This window comes from Eleutherodactylus coqui, chromosome 1, assembly GCF_035609145.1.
Source record: "Eleutherodactylus coqui strain aEleCoq1 chromosome 1, aEleCoq1.hap1, whole genome shotgun sequence".
In the NCBI taxonomy this organism is placed as follows: Eukaryota; Metazoa; Chordata; class Amphibia; order Anura; family Eleutherodactylidae; genus Eleutherodactylus; species Eleutherodactylus coqui.
Window position 1 is genome coordinate 56,778,877 of NC_089837.1, and position 16,285 is coordinate 56,795,161.

A 16,285-nucleotide genomic window follows, 5' to 3' on the forward strand; every position below is an offset into this window, starting at 1 on the left:
GTAGGAAAAAAAAGTGTCCCTCAAAATGTTAATGTTAAATTTGTATGGCTCCTAAATGGTTAAAAAACAAACCGTTTTTCCAATGTGCTTCCAGAATAAAGTTAACAAATGGAAATATATATCTTAGCAAGAATTTGTACAGTATGTTTGGACATATTTGAGAGATTACAGTTGGAAATGTGAAAAAATAACATTTTTCCAAAATTTTCCCAATTTTGACACTTTTAATAAATATACACAAATTCTATTTTTACCATTTAAATGAAGTACAATATGTGGCGAAAAACCAATGGCAGAATCACTGGGATATGCAAAACCTTTACGGAGTTATTCTAGGTTAAAGTGACACAGCCAGATTTCCAAAACTTGGCTTCCTCACTAAGGCGCAAATAGGCTTGGTCACTAAGGGGTTAAATAGGAGCTTGCGGAAGATTAGCTAATGGGATGCATAAGTAATGATTAGTTGGCTCCTGGGTGTTGTAAAGCATAGCAAGGCTCCAGACAGCAACTAAAAGGTAGTCAGACGGTGTATGTCACCCAGATGTGTCACACTGACTTTGGCTGTCAGTTCTTTAAAGCAGTCCTGGAGAGGAGGCTAACGTCACCTGCTGCCGCTGATCCGCTACTTCCTGGACCCCCTCTTCATTCTTCCAACATGGCCTTGGCCCTCCTGCCACTGTATAATGGATACTGCACATTAGTAGTCAGACACTGAATACTGCGTACTGGTTGGTCAGTGCTAGTCACGTGAGCAGCACTGACCAATCGCAGCAGTATCTGTACACTGAGCCGTGGCGGTGCGTTGGTAGTCTTAAGAATTGCCACATCCACATTGGGAGAATGAAGGGCGGCCCAGAAAGAAGCAGATTGACAGCCGACTGAGGAGGAAGGCCGTCCGGTAATGTCCCCTCTGGCCCCCGGACACGGTTGTGCCCGGCATCGCTATAATATGTTGGGCTGTACGTTGAGTTTGTGCAAGCCCCAACCTGGTCAAACACGGATGTTTTTCCACAGCCCCACCAAGCTGACCTATAGGGATGGATCTACGGTCCCTGATACTCTAAACGGGTCACTTTTTAAAGTGCTTTGCTTCTTCCCAGTGATCAATGCCCCTGAGGCGTCTTGTAGTCGCACGAGGCCCGACCTAATGGCCGATTATCTGTGGTGGCACGCCAGTTGTAACACGAAGCAGACACACTGTGCGGCCGACTAATCTGTCCTCTATGCCCCAGGGTGCCCCAGCAGTCCGTAAACCTCTGGAGTCATGGAGGGGCCGGCGAGATCCTTCCAGCACGGAGATGTGTCACCCAGATGTCTTCAGTCACGTGCGGACGTCAGGACATTAGTTCTTGGCATTTAGCGAGGCTCCTTGGGGCGGAGCGGTCCGTACATGAGAGGAGATGGATGCCAACTCACCCCTCACCATACGGCTTGTAATCCAGTATCTCCAGCTGATGACAGACTACATCTGCAGGCCAACATCCATAAGTCTATCACCAAACCCTGCAGCCTTTGATACCTCTGTGATGCCTCACCGATCACCTCCTGCCTACAGTACGAGCCAGTCGGGATGTGGCCTCTGAAATAGGGGGAAATTTGGATATTCATGTCCTTATGACAAAGCTGAAGTGGCAGAACCCAGACAGGAGGTGTTGTCATAGGGATATAGAATCGGAGGCGTTATAGGTGGCCTTAGAGCTGTAGACCGTAAAGCGTACTATAAACCCACTAGATAGATGGCAGCTCCGGCCATCTGATAGTACATCTAAACTTTACATCTGAGCCGCCCATCAGTTCCATCGATGGGCAAAATCTGTTCACGGATGTCGCTACTTTGTGTGAAAATGCTTCGGAAATTCCGCACTCCTGCCCATTGACGGGACTACTTTTGGACACATAAGTGCATGACAGCCGTCCCACGGACTACCGCCTGACTGTCGGTCCTATGCTTACACAGGAGTGATAGTCGTTCGGGTGAAGCGGACGGGGATCGTTCTGGCCGCCCGCCTCCGCTTACAGTAGACAGGAGTCACACAAACGCTGCGCAGCTCCTGCTTAGAAACCAGCAACTGACTGGTGCGCCACTTCTGTCTGGGCGGCCTGTCGGCGGCTGCATGTACACGGGGCAATTATCGCAAGAATTTGCGGTTTCCAGCATCACTGGGGCTATAATCGCCCGCTGTAAAGGTACCCCATGTCTTCAGCTTCTGAGTCCGAAGCGCAGACCTTGTACTGGTGGGATAAGCCATACAAGAGGAAGCGGAGGCCACGGGTCTTATGAAGTCTGCGGGACTCATGGATGGTAAAGATGGCGGCTCTGAGAGATAAGTGGCTGACGAAGGAAGAAAAGTGCATTCACATTGATGGAAAAGGTGGCGGAGGCAGACCAGTGACCGTACCTACCAGCTCTGGATGTAAGCTATGTCCATAGGGATCGGTGTATATACTATATCTAGTGCTGTTCAAAAATAAGCAATTCTCACCCGTCCTTCTCCTCTTGCCGCTGATCACATAGTATATGAAGTCAAAAATGTACAATGTTCTAGCTGGTGAACTTACTGCTATGACTGTATTTTGGCCTGTAGTTCATGAATGTTACAGTATCTAATATATCGCTTGATGCGCCAGTGACGGCTGTGCCAGCTGCTCCGCCATCTTGTTTTCCATCCTACAGCTCTGGCTGTAGGGGTTCTCCTCTCTGGTGGCCCGATAGTTGGGCTCCCCACCAGTCACAAGAATGGGGGTCCCTGAATGGATGGAGCTGTGGTTGCACATGAGCACCGCCAGTTCATTCATGTCATTGGGCCGGCCGGTGAGGGCCGAGCGCTTCATACTGACGATACCGAGCAGCTTCTGGTTATTTCCTTGGCTCTTGTAGATTTTCTCAAGGAGCGGCCGGATGTTATAGTAGTGGATGGTATTTTATCAACCCCTGTTATCACAATGCTGTTGGCTCGGCTCAGGTAATGGGAACATTGCTTGCTCTATAGAAATCTCCATACTAGAACATTTCTGAAGTATTAGACTGACCTATTTTGTAATACAGTAACCAAAATCATAGGAAAAAAATATTTCTGACTACACAGGGGGTCTGGTGGGATCGCTGGTAGTGGTGGTCTAGGCTGGAAGTTGAAATTATGCTGCCTTCTCTGGTTGTGTATGTAGTGGGTTAAACGGTTTGTACTAAGAAAGAAAGGTATCACTTATGGACCTCCTGATTGGTGAGGCTCTGACCGCTGACCCCAGCAATCTTGAACGGGGTTTTCGAAAGTTTCCCCACGTGAATGGAGCAAAAGTCACATATATGCGCTCTGCTGCTCCATTAATTTCCGTGGAAGCGTCAGAGAGGAGATTGCTGTTGAAATTAATATATAGGGAATCCTACGTGTGTGACCTCCACTTCATTCATGGTGGGACCTTCAGGACCCATGTTCTTGTAATCGTTGGGGGTCCTAGCGGTTAGATCCTGACCAACCAGAATTTTATCCCTTACTATTTGGATAGAAGATGACTTCCTAGCTTTGCACAACCATTTGAATGAATGCCTCACTGGTGGTCTGGGTCAGTGGTGAAAAAAATGCTACCTCCTCTGGGCTAGTGTAGTGCAGGAATTTATGCCTCACTGTTGGTCCAGAGTAGTGGAGGAATTTATGCCTCACTGTTGGTCCAGAGTAGTGGAGGAATTTATGCCTCACTGGTGGTCCAGAGTAGTGGAGGGATTAATGGCTCACTGGTGGTCCAGAGTAGTGGAGGGATTAATGGCTCACTGGTGGTCCAGAGTAGTGGAGGGATTAATGGCTCACTGGTGGTCCAGAGTAGTGGAGGGATTAATGGCTCACTGGTGGTCCAGAGTAGTGGAGGGATTAATGGCTTACTGGTGGTTTAGGGTAGTGGAGGGATTAATGGCTTACTGGTGGTTTAGGGTAGTGGAGGGATTAATGCCTCACTGGTGGTCTAGGGCAGTGGAGGGATTAATGCCTCACTGGTGGTCTAGGGCAGTGGAGGGATTAATGCCTCACTGGTGGTCTAGGGCAGTGGAGGGATTAATGCCTCACTGGTGGTCTAGGGCAGTGGAGGGATTAATGCCTCACTGGTGGTCTAGGGCAGTGGAGGGATTAATGCCTCACTGGTGGTCTAGGGCAGTGGAGGGATTAATGCCTCACTGGTGGTCTAGGGCAGTGGAGGGATTAATGCCTCACTGGTGGTCTAGGGCAGTGGAGGGATTAATGCCTCACTGGTGGTCTAGGGCAGTGGAGGGATTAATGCCTCACTGGTGGTCTAGGGCAGTGGAGGGATTAATGCCTCACTGGTGGTCTAGGGCAGTGGAGGGATTAATGCCTCACTGGTGGTCTAGGGCAGTGGAGGGATTAATGCCTCACTGGTGGTCTAGGGCAGTGGAGGGATTAATGCCTCACTGGTGGTCTAGGGCAGTGGAGGGATTAATGCCTCACTGGTGGCCTAGGGCAGGGGTCCCCAACTCCATTCCTCAGGGACCACCAACAGGTCATGTTTTCAGGATATCCTGTGGTAAGAACACCTGTGGCAATGTGTGAGGCACTGACAATAATTATATCACCTGTGCAATACTGAGGAAATCCTGAAAACAAGACCTGTTGGGGGTCCCTGAGGACTGGAGTTGGGGAACACTGGTCTAGGGTAGTGGAGGGATTAATGCCTCACTGGTGGTATAGGGTAGCTTTGGGCGTAATGCTACCTTCCCTGGTGGGAAGGCTGCAGTGTCACTGTTTGGAATTCCTGGCATCTTGTGGCCCAGGATATGGGCACTGATGCCAAGAGAACAGGCAGTGACTCTGCGGCCTCTGAGTGGTTGCAGCAGTCCTGTGACTACCGTCTGTACAGATCAGCATTGTTCCAGGACCCGCTGGTATTTACCAAGGGGAGGAGAGAGTATGGTGTATTCTATATCATGGCCACTTATTCCTTTTTTTTAAGACAATCCCTTATACAAATGCTTCCCTGGCGGCACGGGGTCCATGGTTGTAGAACGTTTATCTCAAATCCACACAGGTAGACATTAGAGGAAGTTTATTATAGATGTCCGTAGTGGCTTCAGATAAAGGGTTAATGCTTCCTTCCCTGGTGGTCTGGGGTAGTGAAGAGGATGTGCTCATTGTATCCTGCCAGTCAGGGGCAGGGAGTACTGTGGGGCCCAGGTGGATTGGGGCTTTTCTTGGGTGTGGAGCCGGAGTTACACAGTGCAGCGGAGTTACACAGTGCAGCGGAGTTACACAGTGCAGCGGAGTTACACAGTGCAGCGGAGTTACACAGTGCAGCGGAGTTACACAGTGCAGCGGAGTTACACAGTGCAGCGGAGTTACACAGTGCAGCGTGTGATGTGCAGGAAGAGCTCCGCATTGTTACATCATCAGATAAGAGCCGGGAACATTCCTGGACGGCCGCCGGTCACCTTGACCTCTGGTAGACCACAAGGGCATGCCGGCATGGGACTGCTCCCTGGTTGTCCGCACAGTCCAGTGGGTATAGTCACACTTTGTAATGATTCCAGACTAGTCTATGCTTGGTCTGCAGACCCCACAGTGATGAGGAATGGGGACACAGGACCCCCGTTCTGTGCTTGCCCCCACCAATTACCCTGCTATCACTTCTATCCTAGGGAAAGGTGATAAAAGTTCATTCTGCTACAACCCCTTTAATAATAGTCCGAGGAAATGAAAATTCCCCCTTCGCTTCAAGCTGCTGTTCTTGTCCCCATGCTTTATACTGCAGCTTTCCTGTTCTCTCCAAAAACATGCCCTCCTTCAATCTTAGGAATGCCTCCAGCTGTGTTATCTGTAGTAGAAGGACCCTGTGACAGATGTGCGCAGCCGTAGTGGGGGTCTTACAGGGAACGTATATGATGAGGGGTCCAGCAGCGGCTGGGATTATCACGAGTTTAGCAGACAGTGGCTGCAAATTGTGGCACAAGAATTTTTGAAGATTTCTGCCACCCTTTAGGAAAAAAAAGAGGCATGCGTTAGGGGTGTGACCACCAGCCCGCCACACTGTATATATTATACCATGTCACGGCCAGGGGGGATCCCTGTGTAGGCGATGAGCTGCCTCGTCTATGGAGATCCCGATACATGAGGTGCATCATGTGCCGGCGGGGGGCAGACTGATGCCAGTCCTGGTAAACTTCCCCCTGCGGCTGGATCCACAATATGCAGTGAATGGAACCATTGATTTCAGCAGGTTTCTTCCCAGCATATGTTGTGCGGACAGTTTGTTCTATTTAGGTGCGTATGGCCACGAAAATGGCGCATATTAAAGAAAACGTCATTGTCTATTGAGACTAATGGGAGTATGCTTGTGTTTTGTTTTTTCGTGTTTTTTTTTGTGTGTTAGCACGCACCGTTACGCAGGGCACGTGTGTACAAGAAAAAACTGTAAAATGTGCGCAAAAACATAATGCCCATAGGGCGAATCCGCTTACACCAGCGTAAAGCCAGCTTTTAGGGCTCATTCATACAGACGTATTTGAATTGCGTATCATACACGGTACGTCGCAGCAATTGACGTGCATTGATTTTCGCACATCCCGCTCACACCAACGTCTTATCATCGCATATAAAAAGTGCGTAAAAAAATAAGGCAGCATGTTGTATTTTGCGGCGTATTGTGTATACAGCCCATGGGTGCGTATTAAACACTGTATATCCGCAATCCATTCCATACGTGCGGCGTTCCTACGCACCTTCCCTAAGCGACAGAATGGGAGATTTAGGGAAAAAATGAAACCAGAAAGCCTGTGCGCGACCGCGCCGTCCAAAATCGCTGCCGTACACAGCAGTACACCGGCTCACGCAGCGGTAAAACACTGCGGAATACACACAACGGTTTACACGTACGGCCGTGTGAATGAGCCCCTTGGTTGTGCTCACATTTGTTTTTTTTAGTTTTTTTTCTTCTTCTTTTTCGCGCTCCCATAGAAAATAATGGGACTTGTAGCGTTTTTTTTTTTTTGTGTGTGTTTTTTTTAAATTATTTTTTTAAACAGACTTTTGGTCAAAGAGAAAACTAGCGTTGAGGTGAATTACCCCGTACCAGTGAGCGAGGTCTTATCCCGTGCAGGCGGGGTTATGCCCAAAAGTGGCTGTGTGCCCTCGCCTATTACTGCTGTCATCTATGAGCTACACCGCTGCACACATCTCACCTGCACCGATACACTGTAGCAAACTCCAAGCTCTGTGGGACATTCACTTTCAGTAAGCAGAGATCTTGCGTTTAGAAGCTCAGAGACCTTTGTGATGTCTTTTGTTACAGACGGCTGTCGGGGCTCATCGGCCATCGTAGAACTACGACTCCTTGTCTACTGCAGCGGACGGCATGCTGGGGGTTTTGGTTTCCCCCGCAGTAGTGATCAGATCAGTGTTTGTACAGGCAGGGGATCATTACCTGCAGACAAGTCCCGTCATGAGCCCAGTCCCGCCCATAGGCGGCGCTCTCTGCAGGGTGTGTGCGGCAGCCAAGTATGTCCCAGGTGAGGGTTTCATTCTCCGGGATGTTTCCATAGATGACAATGGTGGTTAATGTGCCTAATGGGCTCATCCGGCTGGAAGTGACACATCCTGGCAACAATGCGTAGTGTGACGGTAAGCAGCGGCATCCTGTGCACAGCGCCCCCTCCTGTGGGGTCTCAGGGGGCTCTTATTCTTTGTTTTGGTCAAGTGGGGTCACCACTGGAATGCAAACAATGTATCTTCATCATGTGGATCAGTGACAAATGCCTGGGCACAGATGTAGCAGAGCTCAATTAGCTTTTTTTTTTTTTGTCATGGCTTGCATTAAGAGTTAAAGGGGTGGTCAGTTTTGAATGATCCCTTTTTACGCCTGACCAGCATCCAATCCCAAGGATAAGGGGGTCCCACTGCCAGAACCCCATAAGCTCGGTGATGGCGGGCAAGAGGTGTTGCATCGCGCCTTATTAAAATCAGAGGTCATTCATTGATGTCAATGCATGCGGCGGGTCCTATCGCTACTTATTTACCCTCCTTGGCCACTTTCAAGGGTCATAATCCCCCCCCCCCCACTTCCTTTAACTCGTCAGGCCATAATAAGGTATTTCAGTGTGGACGATACGTCTCGGAGTACAATGACATTGTAATGTCAGTGTGAGTTGTGCTGAATGACCGACTCAGCTCTGCTAGATCAGATATCCAGACCCCCAATACTATAACACTAGTGATCCGCAGCGCTATTGATTTGTTCAGTGGTTGCATTTACATGGAAAGTTCTGTACAAATCAGTGGATCTGAGTTATGGGGGCTGTATTGTTGGGGAACCAACTACTTCCTGTTCCCTCGAGGTGATGACTCCAAAGTGCCCAAATCTCAATCCCATTGAGCATCTGTGGGGTGTACTGGAAAAACAAGTCTGATCCATGATGGCCACACCTCACAGGACTTAAAGGGGTTGTGCAGTTACTGGACAACATCCCTTTAACAGTGCTGCCTGTAGTAAATAAAATCCAGTGCTGCAGTCCCGCTGTGGTCCCGATGTTGTGACAGCAGCCATTACCGGAAGTCAGGTGATCGCTGCAGCGTCCCATTCCTGAATCCTGGCATGATAGCACTCAGGATGGGAGCACCGCTTGCAGTGGAATGAGCGGTGACTACAAACACCGGGACCACAGCGAGACTGCAGTGCTGGAAGTATAGCTCAGTTTATTATTTTACTACAGGCAGCCCTATTAAAGGGATAGCGTCTGGTAACTGGACAACCCCTTTTACAGGATCTGCTTGCTAACCAGTGTTATCTGTATTAATGATATATTATGGAACGTTCCTCCAGACATTCCTTGGCCTGACAATCGGACCTTCTAAAAGTACCAACAATCAGCCTACACAAAAGATGTGATCACGTGTTTTGCTTTTGGGCCCTTCGGCGCCTGATGGCCATCTTGGTGATGATTGTTCCTGAGCTTTTCACAGGAGGATCATCGCTCAGTGAATGTAGGTGGAGTGGGCCGGAGATCGCCCCGACGTGTTCTCGTCCAATCACAGCAGTCCGTAAGGGAGGGACGGCCTGTTTATATGGAACGATGCAATGGCAGACGAATGATGTTGTTTAGGTCTGTTGATAAAGATTGGATCGGAGATTTACCGCTGACCGTTCTCTCACAGCGTGCGATCACACTGAACCATTATCCTGTAGACCTTTCGCTCTAATGATAATCGTGCCGTGTGGAAGGCCATTACTGTCGGGCTTCTCCACAGATCGCAGCTGATCGCTGGGGTTCCCAACAAGGAGCACCTTGTGATCAACGTACGGTCAGGGGACCTTTGTGACACGTTTGGATTGTCCAAAACGGAGAACCTCACTAATTGTTTTACTATTCAGCCGGCCATATGCATTATAAAAGGTGCCAGTGGGTATTTGTGGGGGTATATGGGAGCGCCGGAGGGCACCAAGGTCTTATATCTGGCAATTTCCAGCAATGAATGGATCGACGCTGCACATTCAGACTGTTCACGCAAGAACCTTCAGGACCTCCGTTCTCTCAATTAATGAGGGTCTCTGTGTTTGGATCCCCACCCAAGTGATTGCCTGTGGATGTGGGATAACTTTATATCTTGGCCCCCGACCCTTTAAGCTCTTGGGTTAAAGTCCTATTCCCAAAAGAGACTTTTACGATACGCCGGCAGAACACGCTGTAAGGCCTCGTTCACATGAGCGATATGGCTTCGCTGCGAGAAACTCGCGGTGATATCACATCGCTGGTCTGTGCCATATTGCTGCAGTTTCTGAATATGTGGTGTGCCTTTGTAGCACAACATGCGAGGATTTATGGTGGGGGGGGGGCTTGATGAGTGGCTGTGATTGGCTGACACTTACCCAATCCAGGCGACGCTCGATGAGTGCCTGTGATTGGCTGACACTTACCCAATCCAGGCGACGCTCGATGAGTGCCTGTGATTGGCTGACACTTACCCAATCCAGGCGACGCTCGATGAGTGGCTGTGATTGGCTGACACTTACCCAATCCAGGCGACGCTCGATGAGTGGCTGTGATTGGCTGACACTTACCCAATCCAGGCGACGCTCGATGAGTGGCTGTGATTGGCTGACACTTACCCAATCCAGGCGACGCTCGATGAGTGGCTGTGATTGAACCAATCCCCGGCCAGAAGATAAGGAAGAGGAGCAGTGCCAGGACCCGGGGAGAAGCTGGTGCGGTGTCAGACCACTTCTAAGGGGATGTATGTGTGTTTTCCCTGCAGCTAGGGCTTGGATTATAGCTCTGATAGTAGGATTTCCTTCTGTCAAAGTTGCATCGCACAAAAATCGTGTTTTTGTGCAATGCGATGCAACTGAGGAAGGCTCTATAGGGGAACATGGCCTACAAAACCTCACGGATGCGGGCATATCGCCGGACCGGCAAGGTTTGTGTGTCGGGTTGTCGCTTGCTACACAACATCGCATGTGTGAAAGGACCCATAGGAAAGCATGGGCTGCACATACATGCGATTTATAGCATTGCGACAAAATCGTGCGACTTGGGCGTCGTTCACATGGGCGACAGAGCGCCATTGTGGTTTTTTTTTTTTGTTTTTTTTTAAACAACTGCACCAGAAAGCATAATGTAGCGTCTTCCAGTACAACAACGCCGTGTAAATACAGTGTGAGAATAAGAATCGGCTCCAGGGATGATCCAGAGCCCTTGGATGGCACCACCAGTAATATGATGGAGAACTGCTTACATGGCACTTCCTGGATGGCGTTCTATCACTGGGCTCTCGTTATCCGTGAGCATCTCCCCTCCTTGTTAGTAGGAGCAGGCTGATTGCTGCCGCAGGCGGTTGCTCGAGGGGGTTTCCTGCCGCAGGCAGTGGCAGACATCCAAGAGGCGGGCGACGTGTGGGGCGTGTTGTCTTCTCAATGATGACATTCACTGGATTTACTAGCACTAATTACACCTTTATGACCGTCCTTAATTACACCCAACAGCTAAACCCAATACTTCCAGCTTCTCCATGTAGTATGACGGGTGTAATATGTGCCCGGAAATTCCAGAAACCGCCTGATGAGCGGAACCTGACGTTCTAATGTTCATATCGATGTGACCCCTAACATACATTAGGACCTTTATACACATCGCTGCTGCCCGCGGTCGGGGCGGAGGAGAAGATGGCGCACTTTCCTGCACTAGCTTTATGTAGTCTTGGCTTTGTCTTGGTTTCTGTAATCGACTCTTCTCTGCTATATTTCTGGCCACAATCACAGCTTTAGACTGTCCTAAAATACTGTCAGACCCGGTGCAATGTTGCAGGAGGGCGCTGCTCAAGGGTGAATGTTGCAGGCTGGTGTTGTAGGATGTATATTTGTTATGCCCATATTACCCAGTATATAGGGCTCACCCGGGTGTATCTGAGTGTTGGTAGGTGTCCTCCAGTGTGTCTGGGTACTCACCACTGAACTTGGGATGCTTGGCCAACAGTTGGTGGTCATACCTCAGGAGAAGCTGTTGGAGGGCCCAAAGCCTGAGGCTGCACTGCTGAGATTGTGATGAAACACGTACCATTTAAAGGGGCGTCCATCTGCTGAATAAGGGACAACTACCAGATCATGGGGATCCCATTGGTCGGATGAGAGTGTGGGCAAGCGCTCGGCCTTCTCTGGTCATCTCTTCATTCATCTGGGGACCTTCGGATTAAATGGTTATCCCCAATCCTGTGGACCAGTGATGACTTCTTCTTTTGGTGGGACAACATCATTAAAGGACCCTCTGGTTGTGGGGCGAGGGGATGGGGTGTATGTATCACCTGCAGTTGTTCTTCTCTGCCGCCCCTTTGATCCGCCGTTTCCGGCCCGTTTTTAGTTGTTGCTTTTCTACTCAATGCACATGATGTACTGCTCTCTGATTGGCCAGTGCTGATCACTAAAGCAGCTGTGGCCAATCATAGCAGGTCTAGTGTATAGGTAGTCTAACACTGCCTCCTTGATCACAAGGCAACCTGTACATTACATACTTGGAAACCTGCAGCCAGACGTTGTCCACTGACTAATGTTAGAAGAAGAAAAAAGGATCATTTCCATATATTTATTCTGTGGGACAGAACAGCGTCGCAGCTGAAACCTATTTGTGTAGTCTGACTAAGTTTTAAGTGTTAGAGCCTATGGATCCATGAAGCTCCACGCTCTCCTCTTCTGGTCGTATGGCCGTGTAGACCCCTGATGTGTCCGTGATCGGGGGGATGGAGCTGTCGGGACAAGCGCTCACCTGCCGCCCGCATTACTGACATTCCTGCAGCCCTTCCCACCCGCTCCTCTACATACTAGTAATATTCTGCGGGCGCCCGTACACCTTGCCATACCGCAGCCAGGAACCGCGTGCGATTTGTTGCCATAAGTTGCTTTTTTTTTTTTTTAACCTAAGTTTAACCCCTTAGTGACCGGCCTACTTTTTTTTGCCTTTTAGACCAAGCTATTTTCATTGTCGCATTGCAAGAGCCATAACTGTCTGACACGGCCGTACGAGGGCTGGTTGTATATATGGATGGCCGCACTCTGGGGGACGTATATAATGTGGTGTATTACATTGTTTTGGGGAGCTCATGGAGAAATTACCCAGAAACTTCGCCAGTGTTTTGGGGGTTTATTTTTATGGCGCTCACGATTTGTTAACAATAGCCTTTATTCTCTGGATCGACATGATGACTGCGACACCAGATTTAGGGCTCATTCACACGGCCGGGATTTCGGCACATGTTACGGTCGTGTGACACACGGTGAATGAACTCCATGAAAGTCAATGGACTTTCATTGATCCGTTCACATGAGTGTGTAGGATTTCATGCAGCCTAAACGATGATTGTAAACAGCAGCTGGTCAGTACTGAACGGCTGCTATGTTATGTCAATGGAGAGGGGTGGGGGAGAGAAATCTCCAGCCCCTCCGCCGCAAACCAACGATACTTACTCCTGTGCAACAGCATGGGAGCGAGTACATGCAGGGACGAGTGTCGGGCATCATTTGCCCAGCAGTCGTCCCGTGTAAATGGGGCTTTAGTCAGGCTTCCAGCTGCCATGAGAACCCTTTTGGTAGCTTGCAGTCATACTGCAGGGTGCCGATGGGTGATGCGAGCCCCCTTCCCCCGTCATCTGCTTATATGCTACAGTTGCTGTTGATTGTGGCATGTAAGGGGTTAAAATGTCATGATCTAAGGTTTCTCCACGACTGCCTGTTGGAGCAGGAGCCTGGCTGTCAGTAGCCCGCCAAGCCACAGCCTTAAAAACAAGTATGTGTAGGTTTAAAGCCCATTAGTGAGGTCAGTAAAAAGGTGTAATGCCTGTCACTACGGGGTTAACAATCACTCTTTCAGTCTTTGTTATATTGTGAAGGCTTCTATCCAGCTTATTTCCTGGAGAGCCAGATGACGACCAGTGTGAATACCGATGTCCCCGACCTACATATGCCATGCTGCACTGCCACTAGGAGAGCCAGTGACCACCAGTGTAGACACCGATGCCCCCGACCTACGTATGCAGTGCTATGCTACCTTTAGGAGAGCTGGTGATGACCAGTGTAGACACCGATGCCCCCGACCTACGTATGCAGTGCTATGCTACCTTTAGGAGAGCTGGTGATGACCAGTGTAGACACCGATGCCCCCGACCTACGTATGCAGTGCTATGCTACCTTTAGGAGAGCTGGTGATGACCAGTGTAGACACCGATGCCCCCGACCTACGTATGCTATGCTACACTGCCACTAGGAGAGCCGGTGACCACCAGTGTAGACACCGATGTCCTTGACCTTCGTCTGCAGTGCTACAGTGCCTCTAGGAGAGCCGTTGACCACCAGTGTAGACACCGATGTCCCCGACCTACATATGCCATGCTACACTGCCACTAGGAGAGCCGGTGACCACCAGTGTAGACACCGATGTCCCCGACCTTCGTCTGCAGTGCTATGCTACCTTTAGGAGAGTCGGGTGACCACCAGTGTAGACACCGATGTCCCCGACCTTCGTCTGCAGTGCTACAGTGCCTTTAGGAGAGTCGGGTGACCACCAGTGTAGACACCGATGTCCCTGACCTACGTATACAATGCTGTACTGCCTCTAGGAGAGACAGTGATGACCAGTGTAGACACCGATGTCCCTGACCTACGTATACAATGCTGTACTGCCTCTAGGAGAGACAGTGATGACCAGTGCAGACACCGATGTCTCTGACCAACGTATGCAGTGCTGCACTGCCTCTAGGAGAGCTGGTGATGACCCCCCTTGGGGCTGAATTGGTGGTCACATAGCTCCCATATAAACAGGTGGGAATCCTGGGAAGTCTCTGTGATCGCTAGGTGTCTCTGGAATCCCGGGCTGTCTCTGTGATCGCTCTGTCTCTCTGTGGTCCACTGTCGGTACTTCACTGACTCTTGTTTTCTGTCTTCTGTAGGAAGTTAAGAAGGACGCTGAACCGAAGGAGGAAAATATACATAAAAGGGAGAAGTCTGGAAATGTCGCCAGCTTGGTGCAGCGGATGAGCGTCATCGGGATCCCTGGGATCGGACCGCCGCCGCCTCCTAACAAATCTGTCAAGAGAAGTACGGGATGTGTTGTACAGAATCTTCATGGTAGACCCCCGGGGATCATTAGCCGTAGACTCGCCTCCATCAGTATCTGCCGCTCGGAGGGCTTAGCCACACGGGTGTTTGTTTTAGTGTGTGATTCGGGAAAACTTTGTTTTCATTGGTTCTATTCACATGACTGCATTTTACTTAAATGGGTAGTCCGAGAAGTTGGATCAATTGAGCGACTTTTTGTTTTGTTTTTTATATATATATATATAACACCCAAACTAAGGCCGGACTCGCACGGGCGTTTACTGCCCTTTTTTGCACTTAAATGACTTTCACATGGGCGCGGGACACAGCCACGTCCTGATTTTAAAAGGCTAGTTAGCCTAATTAGTTCCAGATGTGGTCTTTTCCCCACACAACGCTGCAGCCTCTTGTACTATTGAGTGGCCATTGGGTGCAAGATGGACTTCTATGGGGTCTTTGGTGGACAAATGTGCACGAAATGGAGCAAGCTGCGTTTTTTTTATTCCGCGTGTGCAGAATGCGTGCACAAAATCAAGAGATGAGAATGCGGCCAATGACCTTAATGGGTTCTATGCCCTGCGTATTGTGTGCCCAAACACGTCCGTGTGAGTCCGTCTAACAAAAATGCATGAAAAGTTTTATTTTTTTTTTTTCAGATTGCAATTGCAGTTGCTGGTGTGAACAAGGCCTTAGGCCCCCTGTCCACGGCCGTCGCGGAATACCGCCAGTAATATTTCCGCCGTGGGGGAGAAGGCGGGGCCGCTGTCAGTTCTCTGCGGTGAGCCTGTCTGACAGAGAATCGCAGCATGCCGCAATTTAAATCCCGTGAGCGGAGAATCGCTATGATTCACCGCTCGTGGACAGGGGGCTGCGCTTTCCATAGCAACCCTATGGAAAGCGTTCACTCCGTTACCCGCGGCCGGGTTATCACAGCAAGTAACGCAATGAACAATCGCCCTCGGACAGGCAGCCTTATAGAGCATGGGTAGTGGGGTGTAGATATCTGCCCCTGGCTGCTACCGGTGGAGCCTTTTACAACTATTGTAGCATAGACGGGCTCTCTGGATTTGAGCGGACGTTACAAGTGGGCTAGTTGGCCTCTCTTGCTACCCTTTCCTGCTGCCATCATGGTGGCTTGCCTGCTGGGGCCGCAGTACCTGCAGCTGCTGTCTTAGTAGTCGGCCCGCAGGAGCTGGTCTTTCTGGTTATCTAAGTAAAGCTCAGAGATGCAGTAACAAAGGGCAAGGAGACCTGACAGCCGAAAACCAGACTCCTTATTGCCACATTGATGAATACATTTGGGGGCAACAAACTGGGATAAATTCTAGAACCATCTTTATAGCTTCCCGCAGCCTGAAGACTATGAGATCTTGGTCTACACGTCTTCCAGGTCAACGACTTGTATAGTTGTGGAGTTTTCCATTGCCCGGCTTGCAGATAGTAGGACCCGGTATTTACCCGCAGGATGTATTGTTGAGGTACGCGGCGCCCCCTGCCTTATTATTGCCATTTTCCATTTCCCCAGAATCCAAGAAGAGACAATGTAAAGTGGTGTTCGACTACAGCCCACAGAACGAGGACGAGCTGGAGCTGAAGGTGGGAGACGTCCTGGAGGTCACTGAGGAGGTGAGCCGCCGGCACGTGTTGGCTTGTATATACGGGGGGTTGTGATGTAAGCGGTGTTCATCGTATCTCCAGGTACGTAGTATCAGGTCATCTC

At 49.8% G+C, this 16,285-nt stretch overlaps 1 protein-coding gene across 6 annotated transcripts in view; it reads left to right on the forward strand.

Annotated features, from left to right (window-relative positions):
• CD2AP (CD2 associated protein) overlaps positions 1-16,285 on the forward strand; it is an 81,502-nt gene that overhangs the window by 20,872 nt on the left and 44,345 nt on the right. For 5 of the 6 annotated variants that reach the window (XM_066596492.1, XM_066596483.1, XM_066596500.1 and 2 more), the window contains exons 3-4: positions 14,418-14,565; positions 16,091-16,191. In XM_066596492.1, the coding sequence (XP_066452589.1) occupies positions 14,418-14,565; positions 16,091-16,191 (249 nt within the window). Of the gene's footprint in view, positions 1-7,481; positions 7,614-14,417; positions 14,566-16,090; positions 16,192-16,285 lie in introns of those variants that run through there. The other variant, XM_066596519.1, reaches the window with a different exon arrangement.